The sequence below is a fragment of the Netta rufina genome, assembly GCF_964035555.1.
Source record: "Netta rufina genome assembly, chromosome: 1".
NCBI lineage: Eukaryota > Metazoa > Chordata > Aves > Anseriformes > Anatidae > Netta > Netta rufina.
The window spans coordinates 159448547-159473291 of record NC_140123.1 but is presented as its reverse complement, the minus strand read 5'-3'; the positions used below and the strand labels follow the sequence as shown (position 1 = coordinate 159473291).

Genomic DNA, 24745 nt, shown 5'->3' with positions numbered 1-24745 from the left:
TAAAAACCTATGCCTAAAAAGGCAGTCACCGAAAACCCTGGAATGAAACGCTCGTCCCTCAGCTTATGGGGTTTGTGGACATCTGTTCCTGAACACAGTTCTGACCAGCTTGCCCACCTGGGACAAGTATCAGAGGGCTAGGTGTGGGAGAAGCCATGGAAATGACTGCATATGACAAAAAGGAAGAAAGAGAGAGACTTGAGGGTCAAGAGATTCAAAAATGCATGAACAGAGTGCCCACACAAGGCATCCCTTTCCAAAGTCATGTAGGGAACTAGCAGATGCCACCTGGCACCTCTCTGTCTGGAAACAGGACAGCGAAAGGACTCCTACCCCACTGTTTGGATTCTCCCAGTGAAGCTTCCTTCACTGTAATGGGTGTCCAGATTGAGAGAGCCTAGGAAAGGTTAATGGTGAGTTCTTTGACTCAGTGGATATACTGAGCAGCACAGTAAAACCTCAGCCATCCCTCCTTTTACAGCTAAGACTTCTTGGTAAGGAAGCTTTCTGAGCAGCTACAAGGCTTCCATATGAACAGGAATATTCCTAATAACATAACGCATCCCACACATGGGAAAAAAAATCAAAGCCTATGTGCCTCTACAGCTCCAAGGTGAGGCAAAGATTTGCCTGTCACAAACAGCGACAAGTTCATAATGTGTGCTCTGCAAGGATAGGAGAGGACTATGATTAAGTCTTGAGAAAGCCCCTTTTTCAAAACCAAGGTAAGGAAATACATAAAGCATAGTATCCCGTCCTCAGTGAGTGTCTGCTACACAGCTGCAGTGATTTAAAGACGAAGCAGGACTCACAACTGTACTTTAGAATTTATAGCAGATACACTGCAATCTGGAAAAGATAAAAGACCACGATGGCAAGGGCAAGCATGAATGTTACTACTGCAAAAGAAGGATGAACAGCTTTCGTAGTAGGATAGTTTATGGTTATTCTGGCATGGACAATTTTTAACCAAGGAAGAAATGATATCCAAAAACCCAAATGTAATAGTCTACTTGGTGCAACGAAGAAAATAAGCACATTGATAGCAGTTCCCTATGGTGAAGCAAACCAGTCAATTCTCAATACTTTTTCTGTTTATTCTGTGTGCCAAGGGAATTTTGTTTGTAACCTCATGATACCAGTGGACTTGGGAGAAAGGACAAGAAATACTCCAAACATCTTGCAGAGGCAGAACTTTCAATTCTAAGGAAAGGTCCTAGTAATGACTTCGCTTTTTGATCTTTAAACAAGATGCAATAAAGATGTTCAGTTTGTTCACAGAAATGCTGTTGAACTCTTCACTGATATGTATGACCAATGTGTTTTTTGTCTCAGAATTAAATCAGCTATATATTATAATGCTATCTTATCCGTGAAAGGGCTGTGCATGTGGAAGTAGTGCAATCAGAAGGAAAAAGCTATCCAGAATGAGGAAAAGGCACAAATGACTAGAACTAGGCAAGGACTGCCAAGAAGTGAACTAGAATCAGGCACACATGGAAGTGGTATAGGAACACATGTGATGTTCCAGCAGATATTACACCCTGCTCATGTGTTAGCTTACTAAATAAACTAAAGGACTTAATCTTTTCAGAGAGTAACTCTTCATTAATGGCATGGTATTGTAAAGGCTTTTCTTGATGCACAAGATGAAATTGTCAGTCTGAGTAACTAAATGGTGGTAGCCCTGAGGGAGGAAATCGGGCTACAGCAATGACTTGTACAGTCAATAGGAACTGAGCACTAGAAAAAGCAAAAAGCCACACTTCAGGCATGCAACAGGAGAAAAAAAAAATGTTTATCAGTGCAAAGCCTATAAGCTCACAAACATCAGCTGGTGCTACATCAGAAAGCTAATTAACACCTGGCAGTACAGTCTCTTACCACCTCCCCCTCCTCAACCAGGAATACGGATGTTTTGCAACTGTGTTCCCACTCAGATGCTCCAGGATTAACAGTTATTTGGCCCCAGTTCCAGGACTTCTGGTTAGTGCAATGGTGTTCTCCAGCACTCCTGAGCCGCTTGTGGAAAGAGTTCACGATCATCCCACAGACAGTAATGCAAGCCAGTGATGAAGCCTTAAGAGCTCCAAACTTGTCTGGATATGTACATCTCAGACAATGTTGCTGACAGTTTCCCAGAATGAACCCGCAAAGTAAGGACAGTAAGTACAAAAAACAGTGTCTGTTTATACATAAACCAGAGGGTTTGCAATTTTACCTGACAGCAAATTATTTTGTACAAGAAGCACTGGTAATGCTGTATCCTGAAGAAATAATTCACAATTTTTCCTCAGTCCATACCAGGAGGAATCAGCTGATCCCAAAGTCGTATTAAGATACAGGCATCCAATACATTTCCTTAGTTGAGGCCTCTGAAGCTTTATGGACAAAAATACCTGATATTTGATAGCATTCCAAATGTTTAAATTGGAAAAAAAAAAAAAAAAAAAAAGGTCAAGAAGTGTACGATGGTGAACTTCATCTTGGGGGACACAATCAAAAGGGAAGGACACTGACATGTACACACAATCTAATGTTGAGGACCCACGTGGAAGGTCTATGCACAAAAACGAAAGGCTAATTCTGACTTCTCTAACATTTACAGATAATTACAGATGTGCAGAGAATCTCAACATATTACCATTGCTCATATTACCGAGATTGATGCAAAAAAAATAAATAAATCCCAAAATGTTTTCAGCACTTATCAAAAAGGTTTTGGAGAGGAAGTAGTAGTACGTTTGGACAGGTAGAACGAGAGGAGAAAAACGCACTGCACTGCTTTCTTAAGCCGAAAGTAATCCCCGTCAACAAAAATACTCCGTGATACAGAAGGAATGTTACCAAGTGCATGGGCTGTTGAGCAGTGGAAGTGAAAGCTGTTCAATCGTAAGTTCAAGGCTGTAAATCACAGTTCCTTTCTTATCTGACTTCACAAAACAAACAAGAAGAAATCTTCTAAACTCAAGCCTGGTATGCAAAGAATTTTATAAGAGGGTGCACATACCAGAGGCACAATGAACGCTGCAGTCGACATATAATCACACTAGGAATGCCTCTGATCAGCATTAGCCATGAAAACACCTTGTTGTGTAGCAGGCTAGTGCATGAAACGCAAGTGAACAGCAGGTTTACATGCCAGTTCTTCCTGATATTAGGGAAGGTACCACACTACTGAGATTCCCTTTTTCTCTAAATACTTTTATGTTCTGTTGTGTTTTTTTTTCACTATTGTAAGTCACAAATTGATTTAAAAAAAAATCCAAAGCAGACACACAATACCTTGTAATATCCCCCTGTACTCTGTGCATCCTTCAGTCACAGTTGCTTTCACTCCTTTAGACTGTTTAAGCATTGTGGCCCAGTCCTGCAGACACTTGAAGTAAGATTTGACACACGTAATCCGGTCAAGGCCAGCAAGCATGCCTACATGCATTCAGGCACGCAAACAAATGTCCACAGCATCAGTCTAACAAGAAAATATATTCACTCAAGCCTCTAATTACCTATTACAATTAAACCAACTTTAGCAATAGACATTTCCACTAATTGGGATATGGATGCCATGTAAAATGACCTTTCAAGTCTTTGTCTTGTGCAAAGCACCAGACCAATGTAGTGCCATACCAGTAGCTGGCCAACTCAATTTTACCAAAGTATGGAAACAGCCTTTTAATAAAAAGGTAGACATTCGTGCCAAGCAGGTATTAGTGTGTTTTTCTTACCTATATTCCACCTACTGATCATACTGGGAGCTGAAAGAAACCCTAACATGTGTAACAACTTCAAAAAGACAAGTGATGTGTATGCATCTACAGTTTCCATAGGAAAAGAAAGACCGTGCACTTACTTAACAAATTAAATGTACAAAAATATTGCCATGTAAGAGAACTAGGGTAAATGCAAAATATAAGCAAGTAGTGATAAATGAATATAGGACTCACAGCGTCAATTCTTCTGGTGTCAGATACAAGGCAGAAGCACGGCACTATCACCAATCCCTTTCTCCAAGGACAGGTCTGAATTATTTCCCTAAAATCCATGTACAATTTCTGGGGAAATTTAGGTGCATTAAGAATGGGATTCATAGAGGCCAGATCGCCAACTGAGAAGCTGCCTAAAGTAGCCCATAGGAGGAAGGAGGAGCAAGGAGGAGAGGAACTCGAGCCCTATCCTCTCTCTTCCTGGGGCTTAGATATGTTTCTTTCAACTGCTGGGAAGTGCTTTAGTCTGGTACAAACTCAAGTCTCTCTCTCAAAGTGCCACAAATGTAAGGAAGTTGAAGGGCCCAGTGGTCACATGCAGCAGAGGTGCACTGTGTAGGGCAGTATCTATGAGACTAGCCACAGGGTAGCCTCCCCACAGCAGGGCCGTGCGAGTATTCAAGTGTTCCAGCATGGAGCCACAACACGAGGGATTGGAGGCCCCTTCCTTCAAGAGGCACCGTCTCCACAGCACCACCGGACAAAATGGTGGCACGGGCTCCTCGTCCCGCCACCAGCAGCTGGTGGAGGCCGCTGGGCCCGCAGGTAGCGCAGAGAATGCCCAGCAGATGCGGCCCCGCAGGGCGATATAGCTGGGGAAACACCTCACCTTGCCACACCATATGCCCCGAGGCAAGCAGCCATCAAGAGGCAGGAGGCCTGGGACATGCCCTGCATGCCGCAGGGACTCAGGTGGCCAAAGCTGCAGCGCCCATGGACCTGGTTGCTGGCACATCCAGCAGCCCGGCGAGAAGGACTGAAGGCTTCCCATTCTGGGATCCGGGTGCCTGCCAAGTGCTATTTCCCCGTCATCCTGCATTGGGTTCTACTACAAACAGCCCACTAGCATTTCTAGCCGTAAACTCAGGTTGCCTTTAAAACAAGTGCTTTGCAGGTGAACGTGTCAGGCCCCCGGTGAGCACACGGAACAAGGGGATTATGAGAGCATTCTGCAACCCTGACCGCAGGAATCACCCACCGTTCAAGGACAGGAAGAAGAAACTAATCTCTCACGGGATGTGCCATAACTGGATCACAGAGAAATACATGACTTATTAGTTAAGCAAGAGTGGAGAATGAAGAAAATACCTCTTTGAAGAGCTGACCAAATACTGCCATCAACTCCAGTAAACAGAATCACACTGGAAGAAATACTTCCTTTACACAGACCTACTAGAAAGTATTGATCTACCTTTTGCTCCAGCTTTCCTTTCTCAGCAGTCAATTGGCTGAGGATCCCCACACCCCTGCTTAAAGGCAGCATCACTGCCCATTTTGGATGCCCCAGGGCTGGCGAGGACTCCGTTAACCCTTTACCTGTTTGAAGTTACACAAAGCCCTTCCACCCAGCACATGTATTACAGAGATCCAAAACCTGAAACAGGCTGTTCATTAAAAAGCTCAACACATCATTAACTACAAATGAAAGGTAAGACTTTCAAAAGCATCAGCACAGGACTAAAATTGCCTTCTTTAAAGCCAAAGGGAGCTTACCCTTGACCTTGAAGGGTGGAGGGTTGGGTTAACTTTGAGCACTTTTGCAAATCCCAGGCAAGGTGGTGAAACACTAAGATTAAGAAGGCTGCCAAAAGAAGTGGTGTACTAATGGCAATTTATTCCCCTTGACCTGATGCATTAATGCTTATTTCCCGAACACACAAACCGTGTAATATAAATCAAATCAACTCCTCCTCTAAATGTAGATTGGAAGAAACACTGAAGCTTCACTTCAGTTCATAGCACTGTGAAACAGAGATGTTTATCAAACACATGTACAACTTCTTGTCAACATGTGAGGGAACGCAAACCTATTTACAGACAAAGAGAGCAGGGAGAAAACTTTAAAAAGAAAATCTGACTGTATAATGGAACAATGGTTCAATGGCTAAAAAAAGCAACAAGACTGGTTTTCTGTTTACACAGACAATTGCCAAATAGATAAAAATTGGCTTTAAAAGTCTTGTGTACAGAATCTTAAATCTAACAAGATAAAGTGCAGCTGCATCCCTCTGAAGTTACAATGAATGCTGCTTGGTTGCTCTAATTCTAATTCACAAATATGACCAAAACCAAGTGAACAAATCTGCGAGGAAAGCTTAGTTAAGTATGGCAAAGCAGGGAGGACTTCAAGATACAACAACCATAAATAATTAACTGTATCTTAGAGAAGCTTCCTGACCTTTGTCATACAAGTGACATTTCCAAGTGAGAAGGAAGTCACATCACTGCTGATCTTCTCAGTCAACAGGCAAAATGCCACAGCACATGGGGTCTGAACTAGTAATAGCTATTCAGCTGCAGAAGTGACGTTGTTTTGAAGGACGAGACATAGTGTCAGCATAGGGAGGAGAGCAGTGTATCCACTCCTTCAGTGGAGAGAACATCTCAGTCATCAGTGGTAAGATCATAAGTGTCCTTGATCATCAAGTTATCAGCGGCCCTGATCTAGTCACCAGGAGCCTGGCCCATGACCTTAGAGAAGCCAGGCTTTCCCTGTGAGGCACTAGTTAATGTTTTTACTGACTCTGGACAGCCATCTAGCCACCACAACACATGCAGGCTAAGGTGGGTGTGTTTGTTTTTCAGTTTCTTCTTAAAAACAGACTTACCAGTCTTATTTTATAAAAGACAATAGATTTCCCCCCACAACGGGACTACCAGGATTATACAAGCATTTCCAGATAAAGCTCCAAGGCAATTCTGGAAGTGTTAAAATACAAGCCGGACAGCTCTGAAGGAAAATATCCATGAAGAAAAATCTTGTGAAAAGAAGTCTAATAATTCTTAAGTAGGAACTTCTCTCAATTACTCTGAAGTAAATACTAGTGTGTGCCCATAGACACCAAGAGGCATTAATTTATATCAACAGAATGCCTATACTGATAACATAATGCAAAAATAACAGCTACATCTCCATGTTTGTTTGATTGTTTATTTGTTTTTTAAGTTTATAACTGGCTTTATCAAGCTGTAGGATCAGGCCCTTAGTAGAGCATTTCCCCTCTGTTCTGGAAAACAATGATTATTGTCTGCACAAAGCATTTTCAGTGGTTCCCATGCCACATTCTGAGACAAGACCAACAGTGGGAAGCTGGCAATAATTAACAAAAGATTTCAAGGATCATAGAGGACTGCAACTATGCATGGTTTTGGAAATATAAAACGCTGGCATGATTTTATCATACCATGATGCAAGTTAAGGAGGAAAATGGAGAGAGAATTGATTAATTAACTACTGACCACCATCCTTTGAGCCTAGTGGTCCAGCTTTTATCCACTTACCATGCAGTCCACCCATTCAGACACCATACGTTCCCAACTGGAATGCTAAGAGACCATGTGGAAAGCCTTGGTTAACTCAAATTAAACAAAATCTATTCCTGTCATCCGCAGAGGTAGTAGTTTTATCATGAGCTCAGTTGGAAGTTCCCCTTACAGCCAAACCAGCCTCCTGCCATGCCTGGTTTTTGTGCTGTTTTTTTTTTGTGCACATAGGAATGGACTCTTTTCGTGCTTTGAAGACGTTTTCCTTGATGATCAGTCAGGTCTCCTGGGCGCTTTTGTCCTTCAGAACTTTATCCTACAGTGTTCAATTGATTAGTTTCACAAACAAGGTGAAGTCCGTGATCTTTGCTCTGCTACATGCCTTCCTGACTTCTCTCGGGATCTTAAACTTCAGTGCTGTGTGGTAACTGCAGCCAAGACTGACATTAACTAGCAGAGCCCTGAACTGTTGCTCATCTGTGAGTAGCAAGGCCAGCAGAGCACCTCCCTTAGTCCATCTAGGCCACTCATCAATATATTGTTCCTTCTGCACTCGAAAGACCTTCTGCATTGTACTACTGTGTCACATTTCCAGTAAGTATCAGGGTGCTTAAAATTCCCTGAGAACCAGGGCCTGCAATAAAAGTGCTCTTTTAAGAAGGCTTCATAGCATATTAGGAAAATTCAATTTGGAAGAGACCTCAGGTCTCATGGGCAACCTCCTGTTCAAAGCAGGGTCAGCTTGAGATCATGCCATGTTGCTCAGCATCCTATCCAGCTGGGTCTTGAAAACCTCCAAGGATGAAGACTGCTCATGCTCTCTGGGTCTCTGCTCCACTTCCTGACTGTCCTTACTATGAAAAAATTTCCCCTCATAGCCAGTCAGAACCTCCCATTCCAACTAACACCCATCACTTCTCATCTTCCCACCACACACTGCTGAGAAGATCCTGCCTCTGTCTTTTCTTGATGTCTTTTCTCTTTGCAGGCATTGGAAGGCTGCTATCAGGTTCCCCCAAAGCTTTCTCTCTTTTTCTCCCACTTTACTAGTGCCCACATGAAAGAATAGCAAAGTCTGATGATTAGACAGGCCTTGGTAATTTCTCTGATATCCCTGATCTAGCCCCTGGGGAAGCAGCAAGCCTCAGAAGTCATCAGGTCTGGTCAGCAGATGGACGTCTCCATTCCCTGTTAGCCATTGCTTGCTCCTAATGGCACTGGTTATGAGCAGTTGTTGATCAGGTGCAGCTGGCCCAAACACCTCTCTTGACAGAAGTCACTCCTCCTCTCCTGTTTTCAGGGCACTATACATTTTATTAAATCTTTATTATTATTAGCCTCACGTATCTGTGTTACTGAGGATGACACCAAGTATGATTATATCCTTCTGTTAACTTGTATGAAAGAGACTAGGCAGGAAACTACAGTTCTTATCAGCGCTGCCTATGACTTAGGCTTCTCAAAGTGAAAAACTTAAACATAAGCAGCATAAACACAGCTGCTTATGAACATGGCAAAAAAGCAACAAAGAAAATATTCCTTAAAGTATATAAAAAAATAAAAATCTTACAGTCATATGCACATTAGAAGCGAACTATATATGCAGAACACTCTGCAGAACCAGGGAAGTTGATTACTTGTCCATATCACGATGTATGCTGTTTATTGAGTGTGTGTGAAGACCTTTAATGCCAGACTTCACAGACCTCACTGCGGTCACGAACAAAGCCAAAGCCATAAATGTAACACCCGATTTTCAGGGGAGATGGGAATATGGAAAAGTGTTTGGGAAATTCTCCTACAAAGATGGAATTGAATCTCTCAAGAGAACTAGAGAACAGTTTCCACAGCCTCCAGGCACTGGGATGTGGCACAGGGGCATTCCTTCATCTCCAGGTCAGTCCAGTGCGGCCAAGACTGCTAAGCCCATCCCTTTCCTTCACGGGAGGAAACTCCCTCTTCTGTCACTGGACTACACAAGAGAGGGGAGGGAAAGAGAAGAAAGAAAAAAACACCCTCTTCTGTCCACCATTTTAGAGAGAGAAAAGGAATTTCTCTGCTGCTCTCCTATCTGACATCCAAATGGAAAAGGCAAGAGACCAGGCTGTTTCCTCATTGCATTAGAGGTGAGAGGAAGCAGGATAGGAAGAGGTCAGGAAGCAGCCAACAAAAGGTAAGAAGAGATGTTAAACTTCCCCATGTCCTAAAGCTGCTGCATTTGAATCAGAATTCTTAGAAATCTACAACCCAGATGTGGAAAAGGACTTTGGTAAAGCTGGGGGGGAGGGGGGGATGGCTTTCTCAGCGAAAGTACTTGTTCTGCTTTCTTTTGCATTTGCATGCTTCATCCAAAGTGTTACACAACACGAAGCTTTACAGAGCTATACAAAAACATGCACTCCACATGTAGCCAGGGAAAGACCCAGTCCCACCAAAATCTGTTCAAAATAAAAAGCCTCACCCAAGTCTAACAGGATCCTAATGCAGATGGCTGAGTATGTACCACAACAACAACAAAAAAAAAAAAAGAAAAAAAGAAAAAGAAATCATGCATTAGAAAATATTCCTTGCTTGTTGTGACAAAAGAGCTTTTCCAAGATGATTCTGTAACTCCATGCCCCAAATTCACTAATGTTTGCCAGGATAGCAACGGCTGCTGCAGAATTCCACTGGCAAACGCTGTATCTCACATTTTTCTCTTTCTCAATATGCTGTGATTTCCTGTGGAGTGGAGAAATAATCTATACTACAAAGAGGTGCAGTACTAACACTTGTAGAAGTAAATAATTTTACAGCAACATAAAGTATATATAGTAATATAATACTTGAGTGAAGAAATTCCTGAGCTAAGAGAGATTAGAAAAACACTCCGATAAACAAATGCCTTCAAAGCTTACATTATTTTACTCAGTGCAAAAAATATTGGGTAACTGTGTGCTGTTCCTAGAAAGAATGGAATTTTGTTGCCAACAGCTGTAGTTTATCAGAGGAATTATAATACTATATTGAAGATTTATGCTCCTGACAAAGGCATAAAGTTATCCAAACTAGGGCAGAAAAAACAATGGTCTTCTAATGAACCAGACGCTATTTTTGTTAACTCTTACTACAGCAGAAGTTATGACCTTCAAAAACAGACGCTCACAACTGTGGTTGATCTTTACGATGATTTGTAAGTTTTGCAATAACACTGCACATAGGGTGAACTGTTTTATCACAGGTTTTTAAACAAGCTAGAAACACACCCTTATCCTATTGAAATCTTTTAAAGTCATAAATATTTACCTCCAAAGCACACTCAGTTTTCTTCCTGACATTTTTGGGACTTACAGTTATGTTTTCCCTACCTTAAGAAAAGGTTTCCTCAAGATGTGCCATTTGCCATCTGACAGGACTGTACAAGACTGGAGAAAAGTGCCCCTAGTCAAAAGGCTGCTCTATGCATAAAGTAAACAAGCAAGGGGAAGCAACCGGGGGTCTCTTTGCTGCATTTATATGGACAGAAGTAGCCCTACCTGCCTGCATGTCACGCTCCTGATTCCAGTGGAAACTGTTCCTCATGCTCTGCAGAATTAGGGTGTCTTCTGTGCTCCTCATAACTACAGTAGCTAACAGCATATAGAACTATTATTTTTTAGTCAAACTGATATTAAGCAATAAAACTCAGTATGTCAAAGCTTTTAAGGCTCATTTATTTGCAAGCAGCCAAACAGCATACCCTGGGTTGAACCGTGGGCCAATTTACAGTCATGCTCTGTGCTGTTCCATGAACATCACACCACGTTGCACAAATTGTGAATCGACAAATCCATCGTCTTAAAATAATATGCCCAAGCCTCACGATGAGTCAGTGGCAGCGTCTTGTTTACGTCTCAGACTTTGGCTTCCATTTCATAGCTCTCAGTCCACCAGATCATAATTGCACTGCATCACCAAAAATGTTTTTATTTCTGTTCTTCTGAAAGTCCTGTTTACTTTGGTTGTTTTTGTTTGTTTTGCTTTTACTAGGGGAAGAAAATAAATTAAAAGCTTCTTAACAATTACAGTTGTGATTTTTTTTTTTTAAATGGGAACCAACAAAATATATTTCTCAGCCGATCCACAGAAAAGACAGAAAGCCTGAGCTGTTTGAACCAAATGCACAATAATTCAAAGGCCAACAGAGAAAAATCACTGTGCATGTGCCAGAGTTTTCACGTACAGATAAAGTAATAGGATACCTGTATTGACTTTAAAAATACTGCATGTAGTCAGTAAGAAATGAAAGACTACAAAATAAAACCTTCCTTCAAGGAACAACTTGCCATCAGTCCTTAATCCTGCAGAAGATCTGCAAAAACTGAGAATATTTTGCTTGAGTAAACAGAATTTTAATTGAGCATAAACAAGTGAACAGCAGGCATGTGATTTCCATAAGTATGCATGATTGGAAGGAATAAAGACTTAAAAATCTGGGGCCATGAAACCAATTTCAATTTTTTAAGTCTTCTGGTTTAAAAAAAAATGTAGCATGTACATAGAAGGCTCTTCTCATTACAAATAGATTCTTTAGAACAAATTGCCAGTGACAAATCACCATTTATAAGAACTGTTTCCAATAAGGTAGAAGTTATCTAGCATGGCACTAAAGAATACATTTAATTTTAAGCATGCTTACAGTTTTATTAGAGCCAATGGCTTTTTCCATGCTTAAAGCCAAGCATATGCTCAAGTACTCTGGTGAGACAAAAGCTTACAAGTTTGTTGTTTAGAATGCAAAGCGAGGCTTTTTATCCCAAACCACATTTTCTTGCATGTAATCAGCCGCGGTGATGTCACCATAGTTTCCAATTCATTTCAGGGCACACTCATCATTTATTAGGACCCAGATGGTGCTCTCTTTCTCTGGCTTCTAAAGAATATGCCCAAATATTAAAACAGACTTGGCTATCTGCCTCTTATCCTGTTCTTACACTCTGCATTGCCACAGTAAAAATAACAGTAACCTTTGATCTAATCTGGAAATCTTCTCTAATTCATACACAAGATTTGGCAACATCAAGTACAGTCAACCCACTCGAAACCAGAGAACCTGATATGCATAAATACAGCACGTTAATCGCAATATATCAGGAACAAGCAATCCACAGAACAGTCGAAAGAATAAAAGCAGAAACAATTTTTCGAGTAACAAAATACAGGACCTTGACTGTACTCGATGGCTGTGTGTGTTTTTGTGGAACTGTAAGGATTATTCAACAGCTTAACCGGCAATTAGCAAACACACACACTGATTTGTACGGCAAATAAAGAGCATGAGCATGACAGGATCTGTCATAACAGCAACAGCTTTCAACACCACAAGTTTGCGTTGTGCTGACAGCTCACGGTGTTTTCACCCATGGGCAGCGCACAATATTTGGTCTACAAAAAGTTCTGAAGATTATTTACCATCCCTGCAGCTGTGGAGCAAGTGTAAAGCAACCTCCACAGAGGCCCAACAGAGCAACAAGCTGTGGTGATATTCTGTAAAAATGTCCTAAGGTAAAATCATGCCACATTTGTCCAGCAGATCTTGACAAAACGTTCTTGAGTGTGCAGCTAATTCGGACGCAGGTGCACATGATGTTCAACAGTCCTGAGTCACACATCTTCCTTCCCAAGCTTAGAGACTCACGCAAAGCACACTGACACTGGAAAAATCACACATCACATGCATCCTAATGTGACCAAATCCAAATGGGGTGGGGGGAGGCTTGGAGGGGAAGGAAGGAAGGTTAGTGACAAGTAATGTTCCCAAATGAGAACTACTTCACTATTTAACTGTCATTACCTACTCCTATTTAACAACGAATGCATGTTATAAGAAAATAGGGCAAGAAGAATGTATTTTAAGCAGTCTTCTTGACTTGAAAACAGGTCAATAATTGCATGCACATATTGGGAAAGAAACCACTTTGGAATGAAGATCAATCCAGAAAATTCATTTTAGAACTACATTTAAATATCAGAAAAACAGGGATTTGACTAAATAAGATTTTAAAACATCCACTAGGTTAGCTCCTAAACTTTTTTTTAATACTAAGCAAGAGCTAGTAATTTTGGAGGTAATAACACTAGACATTTGCACTCCAATAAACACAATAAAGCACATAATTCTTAATTAGTATATGCTGCTAAATAAATTAAAACAACATTAAAATCATAACAATAAAGTCAAGTAAATAAAAATTCTGTCAGTCCAGAAACAAAACACCGTAAAACATACATAAAGCACACATTAATCAGGTATGGATGGTGAAGAGACCGCTGTTCAGCTAAGGAAAATTACTTTTTATAGCCCATTCCCTTTGTAGTAACGGAGCCTGGGTCCTCCTACATCTCAGACTCTCCAAAGGCAGCTGTAGAAGAGCTGCTGTCTCCCCACATCCAGAAACTCAGGCTTGCTCACACCCCAAACTTTGCAACGCTTCCTGGCATCTGGCTGGTTCCAGGAAATTCAGGCTGTGCCCCGTGGCGCTATCACGCTCTGTATCTGTATGATGCATAACTTGAAATTACTGGGTATGTTCAATACTTTCAAAGCCACAGCTTGAGAATAAGCTAGAAAACACCAGCAACAACAACCCTGGCCTTACCTGCAGGATCTTGTACTGTCATTTCCTTACGCTTTGCCTTCAGCTTGTCTTTAACCCACGGGAACTCCTGTAAGGACTCCAAGAATGCATCAAAAGCTTTAGGTCCTCTAGTAGGGAGAATGTCAAGGAGCATCATGGTTTTCCTTTGACTTGTGGTTTGGGATTTTATCTCTTGAACGTGACTGTCTGTGAGAATCCCTTCTTGGTAGAGATACTGAATAACCAGTCCGTCCACCAGCACCTCCGTACAGAGCTCCAGGCGCAGGGAGCGTAAAAGCTGCTTGTCTCTGGCATCCATCTGGCAACCTAGAGCATGAGTAAAGGGCAAGGCATGGAGATTAAAATACAACCCTGAACACCCAGAAGTGATGTCTGATACCCAAAAACCTTTAGAAAAAAAATATGCCAGACTCAGAATCACCAACCTGGGAAAACTGCTCATGGTCCCCACCATCTTCTCTCTGCTCAGATTACGCTGTCTGACAAGCTAAAACGCTGCCACTTCTGGGAAATATTAGAGAGAACCTTTGGCACTGTGAAGACCAGTGCTTGGCTGGAGCAAAAACCTTGCCAAAACACCCCACTCGCTACCTGGTCAAGGTCCACACCAAAGCAGCTGGCATGTCTGCCAGTCCAAAAAAGACTCTATCCCCAGGAAGTTAAAGAGATGCCACACGACCTGTCCCCAGCGTCTGAGACGTGACGGCTGCTCCGTTGCTGCCGCAGTGCAGCAGCAGCAGGACGGCGAGGCGCAGCGCAGCCAGCCGGCAGCAGAGCCAGCAGGTAGCCCTGGCCTGCGCAAGACATTTTACTTGTAGCCAGGGTGGAAACAGACCTCATGCAGCAGGTTGCCCTCTCCCCTCGCTCATCCTGGAGGGCTGTTCTAGGAATCGACAGATCTGATGGTGAGATCTCTCCCCCAAATTTCCATCTTAAATTTATTCATCTTCTATTTATAGGCGTTTTTGCTGCCAATCCTGTTCTTTAGCTTAGACAGCTCCTCTCCCTCGCTGGTATTTGCCCTTCTAATGTGTTTATAGGAAGCAGTCGGGTGCCGTCTGCCAGCTTCCATTTCACTTGACTAACACTGACTAGACAAAAGCTGGAAAAGATGCATTTTATAGCCACTCTACAGAAGACGAATCAAGGTCCAGAGAGACCAAGCAGCTCATCCAAGATCACATCAGGACTCAGTGCCAGAGCTAGGAACTGAATCAAGATGTCTAGTCTAGTCCTTAATGACAAACATATCCCCAGGACCATTAATGGCACTTGAAAAGGAAAATTACTTAGTAATACAATTAAATATTTTCTCATGACTAAATCATGAAGTCAAAAAAAAAAAGTAGCAGGTGTTGAATGTGATTACTAAGAGATTTTCTGGTGATTAAACCAGAAGCTGCTGTACTGACAGCCTGACCTTGCAGGAACTGCACTTCATTCAGCTTAAGGACACAGGGAGAGATCAAGGTTCTCAAAGCTTTTGTAAGAGACCTAAAGTCTTTATATTGTCAGATGCCTACTGACTCCCAAGACCCCATGAAAGACAAGCCTACACGGCCTGATTGTTGAAATTTAGGGCAGGTAATCAACAGAACATATAGGCACATAAGTGGCATTCTGGACAGAATGCAAGAGCCTACGGCCAAAAAAAAAGAGACTGGAAAACCCCATCTGTGGCTCCCCCTGATAAAGGCACTTTCTGAAAATGCTTTCCCTGAGTGCTGAAAGAAATGCTGGATGGCAGCTTCCCAGGAGGTCACCCAGTGTGTTTTTCTGTGCTGACCTGAATTTTGAGGTGCTCACCTTCTGTCTGGGGTCATCTCGGAATTGAACAGCAGCTCTCCTGGCACATGTCCTTTAAAAGGCCTGGTTTGCTAGGCATAGCTCAAACACCAAACTCTGACACAGAGTAAGATGACAGTGAAAGCAAGGAGACAGAAAAACAGTAGGCAAAAAAAAAGAGAACTGGGTATCTCATCTGACATTAGGATGCTCACTTTAAACGGGTGAAACTCAAGATTCCAGTCTCTAACATGAGCTCCTTTTGGAGGCACTTACCAGACTACAGCAAAATCAGAAAAAATAAAATAAAATCAGAAAGCAGATCCCTGCAATTTCTTCTTTCCAGAACTCCCTGTCTGCTTGCGAGCTCACCAAAGTGCTTGCAGAGTTCAAGCCCGGCACCCAGCCACAGCTCAGACGGCCTTACCTAAACCCAGGCAGGAAACTCTTTCCAACGCTACGTAACCCTCCTGCTTCACCCTTGGCATGGGCCACCCAAAGTCCCAGCCCGAGAACCTCACCCAGGTACTGAGGGAGGAGAAACGAGGTCCCTGGGCACTGCCTAACACATGCCCAGCTCCCCTTCCTTGTGGCCAGTGCTTCTCAAGCGTAAGCCTTTTCACAGCGTCCCAGTTTGCACCTTCATGCGCCAGGCAATGCCTGCTGAGTTACGAAAGCGGGGTGGAAATTCCTGCTGAAAAAGACATTTGGCCCACGGGCTTCAGAGCGAGCCCAGCCCAGGTGTTAAAAGCCTGCGGGGCTGCTCAACGCCAAGGCCACCGGCCCAGCACACCTTCCAGGATGCGGCGTTTTTGATATTTAGGGTCTTTTAAAAGATTAAGTGCTTCTTGATGTGTGTTTGCCACGAGGAGGAAGTGTCTGATTCAGGAACTGCAGGGCCAGATAGGGCGGCGTTATCAGGATTTCGGTGCACCTAAGTGTAGGGCCGGAGTTTAATGCGAAAGGGAAACGGCTCCGGCTAACATCAATCACCGGCTGCCTCTAGAGCCCCACAGCGAGCTCCCGGGTACATTTCCCCTGGAGACTGCGGTGCTGGGGGGCACACGGAGGGACGAGAGCCCGGCGTGGCCAGGAGGGGACATTGCTCACACCTCCCCTGCACGCTCCTACAGACCGCGGAGCCCAGGGGCTTACGGCAGGGCCACATTTACCGGGCACACCTGCCAAGTACGCGGACCGCGCACAGCCCCCGCCCCGTCCCCGCACCTCACGCACCCCCCGGGGCCGCCAGCCCCAAACCTGCCCCCCCCAGTCCCCGGTGGCTCCCCCCGCCCAGCAGCTGCCGCTCGCCGCCCGGCACGGCACAGCACGGCACAGCACAGCACAGCAGGGCAGAGCAGGGCAGGGCACGGCCCCGCGGCGGAGCAGAGGGAGCGAGGCCCCCGGGCGGCGGGGGGAGCCCCGCGCCCCCGTCTCCGCCCCGTACTTACGGGAGGGCAGCGGGGAGCTACCGGCGGCGCCCCCGCCGGGCCCGCTCGGGCGCCACCATCTTTGGTGAGGGCTCCGCCGGAAGACGCCGCCACCACCGCCTCCCGCGCCGCGGGCCGGCCGGGGAAGGGCGGGGGGGCGCCACCGCCGCCATGTCGGTTGTGGGCAGCGCGGCGGGCGGGCGGGAGGCGAGGCGGGGAGCCCGGCCCCGGGGGCGGCCGGAGGCTGAGGGGGGACGGGACGGGACGGGACGGGACGGGACGGGACGGGACCGGGGCTCAGGGATCCGGCAGGAGCCCGGCCACCGACCGCCGGGGTGTGCGCAGCGCCGGGGGGGATCTGCGGGGTGTGGGGCGGCACCTGAGCGGCGGGGGCAGGCACCGGGTAAATTAACGTGTGAGTGTGTGTGTGTGTGTGAGTCAGGTAATAAACTTCGTGCGAGGGCTCTGGGCGGCTTTTAAATGGTTGTATGTTATTCAGTAATCGCTGGATTATATCTTATTGAATATTCGATAGGTTGTATTCGATAGGTTACATCTCATTCAATAATTGATGGGCTATACCTTATCCAATAACTGGTATATTACATCTTATTCAGTAATTGATGGGCTGTATCTTACTCCAATGCATCCGCTAAGCCAAGGTAAATGCTTTTGTCCCGGGCACGCGTTGGTCTTCTGGGAAGACCGGCTCTGGATCTGTGTGCTGTGTCCGTAGTGCACGCCGGGAGCACGCAGCGCGCCGTCAGCGGTAACAAACCGTGCTGCGGTAGCCAAAGTGCAGCCTTTAAACCTTCATGTCATGGGCGGTTTGTAACGCTGGCTGCGAGAAAATACACTTGTAAACGATGCGAGCTGACACCAGGGAGCAGGGAGCACCGCAGTCGATCTATAAGATCATCCCTCAGCGCAGGCTGCATCACTACAGATAGTTTGCTTTTTAACTTACTGCCTCTCTGACTGCCAAGGTTTGGATTTTTTCTTTCCCCATTTCTAGTCACCGTCTAAGGAACTGTGTTATCTCTAGACTTGGAGTGACCAAACTTGGAGACTTGAGATGTCACCTGGCAGCCGTACTTAATTGCCAATACCGCACCTACATTTTAAACCAGAAAATGCAAGCAGTTACATAACTTGCATTTACTCCGTCTTTTTGCCAGATGAGGCAGCTATGATTATTTGTTTTATACTGTCCAAGAATATCTTAGAAAGTTAGCAAAACATATGGATATGCATGGAGCAACTCCGGTTCCCACTCACATAAATAGCCGCAGCCTCGTTGTCTTTAGTGCAGCCAGCATTAGTCACGTCTTTGCTTGCAGTCTAAACATGCAAAGAAGGAGAGTGGTGAAAGGAAACAGATAAGCCTCGGAAGGAAGAGGATAGCAGCAGAGGTCCAAGTCTCATTAAGGGGAAAATCTGGTGTTTCCTTTTCCTTCCACTGGTTTGTGAGTGATGGGATCTGTAAATGCACTACCAGTGGTTCAGGTTGATCAATGGATACAAGCCAGGTGTTCATTATGCTCTGTGCTTACACTGCTGCTACAGAACAAGGATGCACACAGGTAAATACCTCAAGTCCAAGGAGACAAGCTCTTAAACTTTTTGTTTCAGTTCTGCTTGGGTTCAGCTCTGTCCACAGTTCCTCCAGGTCTGGTCCAAGTTCAACAAAACTTCAAAAGAATGGTTCAGTTCCATTCCAGTTTTAGGGGAAAAAAATACTTGAGCCAGGTTGGGTTCAGCTCCATTCCCCGCTATCTCTGCTCAGATCTGAACACTAAACTTGGCTAAACATGCAGACTACAGAAGTATTTCCTAGCCTGTGTAGATCAATGGGCCACTGTCAATCCTGCACATCAGACTTTGAACCTAAAACCTTGTTCACTGTGGTTCTGTATAGGGGGGAATCACCAGGGGGCTTCAGGCCACGCTTCTGTGGACTGCTGAATCAGCGTAGTGAGTCCAAACCTGTGGAAGCCAGGCTAAGTGGTATCTCTTCTGACAACGCTATTCTTTTTTACACGTGTCTTATTCCAGATCAGAATGCCACATTTTTAAATTTACCACATACATTTTAAAGCTCACTTAAAAATCCCAAATCTTTTTAGAAACTCTGTTCAAGTATAATAAGCTTATTAAATAAAAAAAAAAAAAAAAGCTTTTGAGAGGATCCTCTATGCTAATTAGAGTTAAGCTCCATCGTAGCATGTATGCATTTTCTTTGTTTTCTGCATACTAATTTGTTTCTGCTGATAACGAGAGCCAAATTGTGTTTTTAAAACTCGTGCAACCAGATTTAATCTATTAGGACTATGCTGTTTCCAATTGTCTGTAGGACAGCATTCCAACTTTATGGACAAAAGAAAAGAAATATGAGTCTCTAGATTTGTTTATTAAAAACACATCTAATTGGCTAAATCTCTCACAAAACCTCCGAAATGAAGACGGAAAAAAGAAACATATATTATATGGCTGACTGTCGTCTTTGGAAAGACGAGCACAGAACATTTCTGACTGTGATGCATCTCAAGAGCACTGTTAAAATAGGAGGCAGGGCGGCCCAAGCTCTGTGGCCTGAGAGGCAGAAGAAGGTTCTGTGAGGCACTGCCACCCACCGCCTGTGCAGGCAGCGCTCCCTGCCCTTCCTCCCCCATCCTCTTCCTCCCCATCCTCTTCCTCACCCTCACCCCGCTTCATGACCCTCCCAAATGCCAGCATCTTGTCCTGCACCAGCCACCAAAGGCCAGGCTGGTGCCCGGCGGGGCGCTGGGGGCAGCGGCAACGCCTCACCTCCCTGCCGGCACCTGCAGCTCCTCACTGCTGCGAGGGGGTGCCAGGCTGGACCCACACCTCTTCCTAAGTTCCCCCTCATTGAAATGGTAAAGGCTTCGAATTAATGCACTTCAAAGAGAGCAGTGGGCATAAAACGGAGGTGACACGTCACAGAAGTTGTTAAAAGTGTTGTTTTATTAAAAGGCACATCCAGCATGGAGGTGAAATGTAGCACAGAGAGTTTCAAACCATTAAAGCACTGGGGTCTGAAGTGACCGTGTAGTGCCCATACATTTACATTCGTTTCGATAAGAAAAAAGGTGGTTTTTAGCAGTACTGCCTTAACAGCTCCTAGTGCTGCTTGGTGCTAACAATCCCTGGCCAAAAGCTGTAAGTGGGATAGCTCTGAGAAAAGAGGCAGGCATCAAATGTGAAACCGGCACATTCATTCCAGAGAAAAGGAACCTCTGCAGTGAATCGGAATAAAAAAACCTGCGATGCATATTTGCAAAATGTGACCCAGTATTTCTCCTGCAAGGAATTTTTAGTCCATTTTCTTGAAGCATATGAATTAATGTAGTTCTCTGTTTGTTTTTGAAGTTTAATTTAAAGATGCTTTCAGGAGACAGTTGGAAATACTGAAAGCCTCTAAGTAGTCCAGACTTTTGAAACTTTTTTTTTCTTTTATGTAAAGCAAGCATTTTACTTATGGGAGAACAAAGAAATTAACAAATTATTCTGAAAATTAAATACTGACAAATAAGTAAACGGAATTTAAGATTCAAGCCTGAAACCCTATCATAAAATGAACTTCTTTTGTTTGCAAATTACAGCATATGAAATGAGTGTCTAGCATTTTGGATAAAGCCAGGGAGATTGGTTTTATTTGAGAGGAGAATAACTACTGATTTTTGTCATCCACTGCTTCTTTCCCAGGCTTTGAGCTGGACAAGCCCATATAGAGCACATCTATTTTTAAAGGCTCATACTTTCAGGTTAAGTATTTGACGAGCTAGTAATGATTCATGGAAAGTTTTTGCAGGTAGCCTATCCAAGGATTTGCCACTGCTCAGACTTCTTCCATATGTCCTGTTTCCAAACAAAAAATACCCTTCGATTAACAGTCCTCGCACTCGATTTTCTTCCCTTTCAAAACGAAACCTGTGGCGTTTGTGCTGACGGGGGGCTGGCTCGGCCGCCTGAAGTGGGCACTGCATCTTCCATCGGGGGACGTAAAGGAAACAGATGAGTTTCCAGAAAGCAGTTATCTTCTCGCTCTCGGTTTCCGCCCGCAGTGCTTCAGCTCCCAGAGGAGCTGTGATGCCACTTCCACCGCAGTGGAGGCAGACAAGAAGCTGCCTTCCCTAACTTATTCTCTTCTCTCTGCTGAGCAAGGCAGCCACTCAGCAATATCACCATCGCCGTGGCTTAAATGCTGTCAGTGGTAACTGAAAGGCAAGCAACTCCTCGCCCCACACTGAAAAACTACGAAATGTTAAGCTCGCCTCCCGCTTTGTAGATATGGGAACTGCAACTAGTACAGGCTCAGTCACACTTAATATTGTTCTTCTGAAAAGCAGGCGAGGCAGCTAAAATTTCCATAAACACTACCAGCTGATCCCCAATTTCCCCTGCCCTGCAGACTGTCAATAGGCAATGCTCTAGGTGAGAAAAATGAGAGAAAAAAGCAACTGCCTGGTGTGGAGTTGAGGCGTTCAGAGGAACCCCTCCAGGCTGGGCATTGCCACTGGGACAGACAGAGTGTGGGTGCAGAGCTGCAGCTGGACAGATCCGGGTTGGGGGCTGCAACCTGAAGAGGCACAATTAACTTCTAACGAAGCATTGTGAAAAGCGAGTTTACAGCTTTCAAATGTCCATCTCGCAGCTGTTTCTGCTACAATTCTGGTTACCAAGCCTGATCTAAAGTCTGAGAAACAATAACTTCAGTAAAGTAGAAAGAAGAATTTGCAGCTTGAATTTGCAGAAGAATTTGGGCTTTCAATCTTTCCCACGTTTACCGTACCTCTGCGTTGCCATTTGTTAACTGACAGTGCACCCAACTGCAGTCCTCAGCTACAAAACACCAATTATGTAGCAATTGGTCTGAAAACACAAGGTTTGACTTGCATAAACCCTGCCTGCTGATGAAAAAGAAATTAAGGCAGGCACATTGAATTTGGGGATTTTTTTAATGTATTTTGTTCTGTGCAGCAAGCAACGCTGAGTTTCCTGAGTATTTCCTACTGCAACTCTTTTCAAGTAACTGCCAGCCTCTTTCTTATGCTAATCTAAGCAGCTTTTGCTCCTGCAGTTTTTTTCCTCCTTTGTGTCACAGAAAGTAATGATATTATTTTGGTATTTCAGTTCCTGGAGAGCTAGTGGCTCCAACTCTGGGGAAAAAGCAATACCAACAACAAATAGTAATAAAATAAAATTAAATATTAATAAAAGGGTGCAATCTTTTTTTTTTTTTTTTTTTTTTAATAGGATTTAAGCAGAATAAAAGCCACAGTTTATCAAGGAGATTAAACAGAGTAATTCCTGTGCTGTGTTTTTACATTCCCATAGACTTTCTCAGAGGAACTGGCTACTTCGAGCCCCTAAAGATAACCTGATAAATAAACACAGTTAATCCCTCATCCCCTTGGCAACCCTGGGACCAGGACAGACTGGTTTTGCTATAAGCTTTTTTTTTTTTTTTTTTTTTTTTTTTCTTTTTTCCCCTGAAGTTGAGTTAGCTAGCCAGACTTTCTTTGTATGTGCTTTACAATCGTGTGCTGACACTTGCCTCCCCTCCCTCGACTTCTGATCTCTACCAGAGCACCATAGCCCCATCTGCGCTCCTGCGGCTTAGCTCCTCACACACATCTCCTGCCAAGTGCCACCTCTCGCAGGAACTGTCCCTCCTGCCCTCTGTCCCCGTTGTCAGAGCAGGGTCCCCACGTGCTGTGCCCTTCCCTGTTGCCTGCAGCGTGCCCCCGGTCAGACGTGGGGCCGATGCTGGCCGGCGGTGTCTGGCCCCACCGCCCTTCGCAGCCCCGTAACAGCGGCGCTGCCTTCCAGTGTCTTTGGCTGATCTTCAGCCCATTGTGGAAAAGAGCCCGTTTGAGCAATACCGTGGCAAACCGCCATGGTGTTGTAAAGTGAGCTTGGGTCTGGGTGATCTGAAGTTATGTGTCAGAGGAATGCTGTTTCCAGGCACTTCCAGCCGTGCGAAGGGCTTAGCAGCATACTGGGACCTGCTGAGGTTAGCACTGAGGAAGAGGAGGTTTCCGGGAGATACCCCCGGAGCTCGTCATCCCCACCGCCTTTTGCATACAGACCCCGCTAAGTAACTGCTAGCTATCCTGGAAATTGTATGTTTTACCTACTAAACCTTTCCTTTATTCCTGCAGTTTTCAGTTTTTTAATCCCCCCTCTGACAGAGAAGTTTCTTACAACTACTGAAAACTGGTAACAGACACTTTAGCATCTCTCAAGCCGTTATTTCCTCCAGCAGTCACTTTGATACCTAGATTTATTTTAGTGATAGCAAAGTCAGCAGAGGTTTTGTTTTGCTCTACTTCAGATGACGGGTAGACCCACGTCTGAAAGTCTCTTCTCGTTCCCGTCATGTGCTTGGGATGAAGAAGAACAAAGCAGTGACACAACTCAACTGACTTTCTGCTAAATCCTAAGCTTATATCCAAAGGAAAAGTCCATAGGAATTTTATGAGGGATACAAGAAAAAGCTCTTGAATAGAAAATGTGAGTAAATGGAGCTTTTCAATTACATGTGACAGGGTCATTCCCCCACGGGAGCACTTTTCTAAGACATGAGAGGTAACTAAGAAATAGGAATTCATGCAACCGCACAACGCTGTCCTTCCTATTGTAATGAGACTCTCTTTCTTAAGGTGATGAAATGTAGTGAGAGTCTCAGATCTCAGAGCCCTGCAGTTTTCAGTGAGGACTAAGTTCCAGACTGTTCTAGGATTTAAAAATAAACAACCCCCACCCCATATTCTGTGAACCATTTTTCTTCTTGTGAATAATTAGATATTGTTTATCTAGAATGTGGTTACATAAATTATAATTAGGACAATACTGAGGAGATCAGATTAAAATAAAATTGCTTCTAATGCGATGGGTGCAGCTGCTTGGTTGCATTCCCACTCTACCCACCCATCTTGTGCTTGAACCATTTTCTGTCCCTGGTGATAATACCAGTGCCAGGGAAATGCCCAGGCAGCTAAAATGGAAACATGGATCACATTTCTGCTGGGTTTAGTGCTCAGCTAAATCCAGCCACAAACTGCATTTTCAGCATCCATCTTGGGAAAAAAAAAATAAAAATAAAAATTAATCATCCACTTTTACGATCGTGGGATTCTCAGCTTTTGTTTAATTAAAACAAAGATGTTTTCAGAAACTAACATTCCAGACTTAGGCTGTAAAATCTGAAACCTCAAGACTTAAAAATGGAAAACTAGACCAACACATGGAGGAAAAAGAAAAAAAAAAATGTAAAAATTATTATAGTCCTTGTCATGATTTTTGGTTGACTCACAGGTGTTCAACCTGTGAGACTGACTTCACTGAACACTCCATGCTAGCAATTCAGGACGACATACATCAGTTAAAAGTCATTTTGGGAATCTGAAGAGACAGCAATTTAAAAGCTAGTGCTGTGAGCAAGCCACAGCGACATCCATAAAGTCAAAAATAAATTTAAAAACAACAATTAAAAAAAAAGCACTGCACCTTTCTTTAAAATGTTTGGACCACATGATTGTGCCTGAAAATTCATGGGATCCACATGCAAGACTTTTTCACCCCTGTAATCTTAATCATGTGCTATCCCTGCATTTTTTGTACCAGAGCCCTCATCCCT

General features: G+C 44.1%; 1 protein-coding gene across 2 annotated transcripts in view; it reads right to left on the bottom strand.

Moving 5' to 3' along the window:
- CRADD (CARD and death domain containing adaptor protein) overlaps positions 1-17260 on the bottom strand; it is a 75764-nt gene extending 58504 nt beyond the window's left edge. Inside the window, exons 1-2 of one of the 2 annotated variants that reach the window (XM_084289503.1) lie at positions 17104-17260; positions 13868-14173 (exon numbers count right to left, since the gene is read on the bottom strand). In XM_084289503.1, the coding sequence (XP_084145629.1) occupies positions 13868-14165 (298 nt within the window). In that variant the 5' untranslated portion in view covers positions 14166-14173; positions 17104-17260. Of the gene's footprint in view, positions 1-13867; positions 14174-15673; positions 15718-17103 lie in introns of those variants that run through there. The other variant, XM_084289504.1, reaches the window with a different exon arrangement.
- Between the last annotated feature and the right edge of the window lie 7485 nt (positions 17261-24745).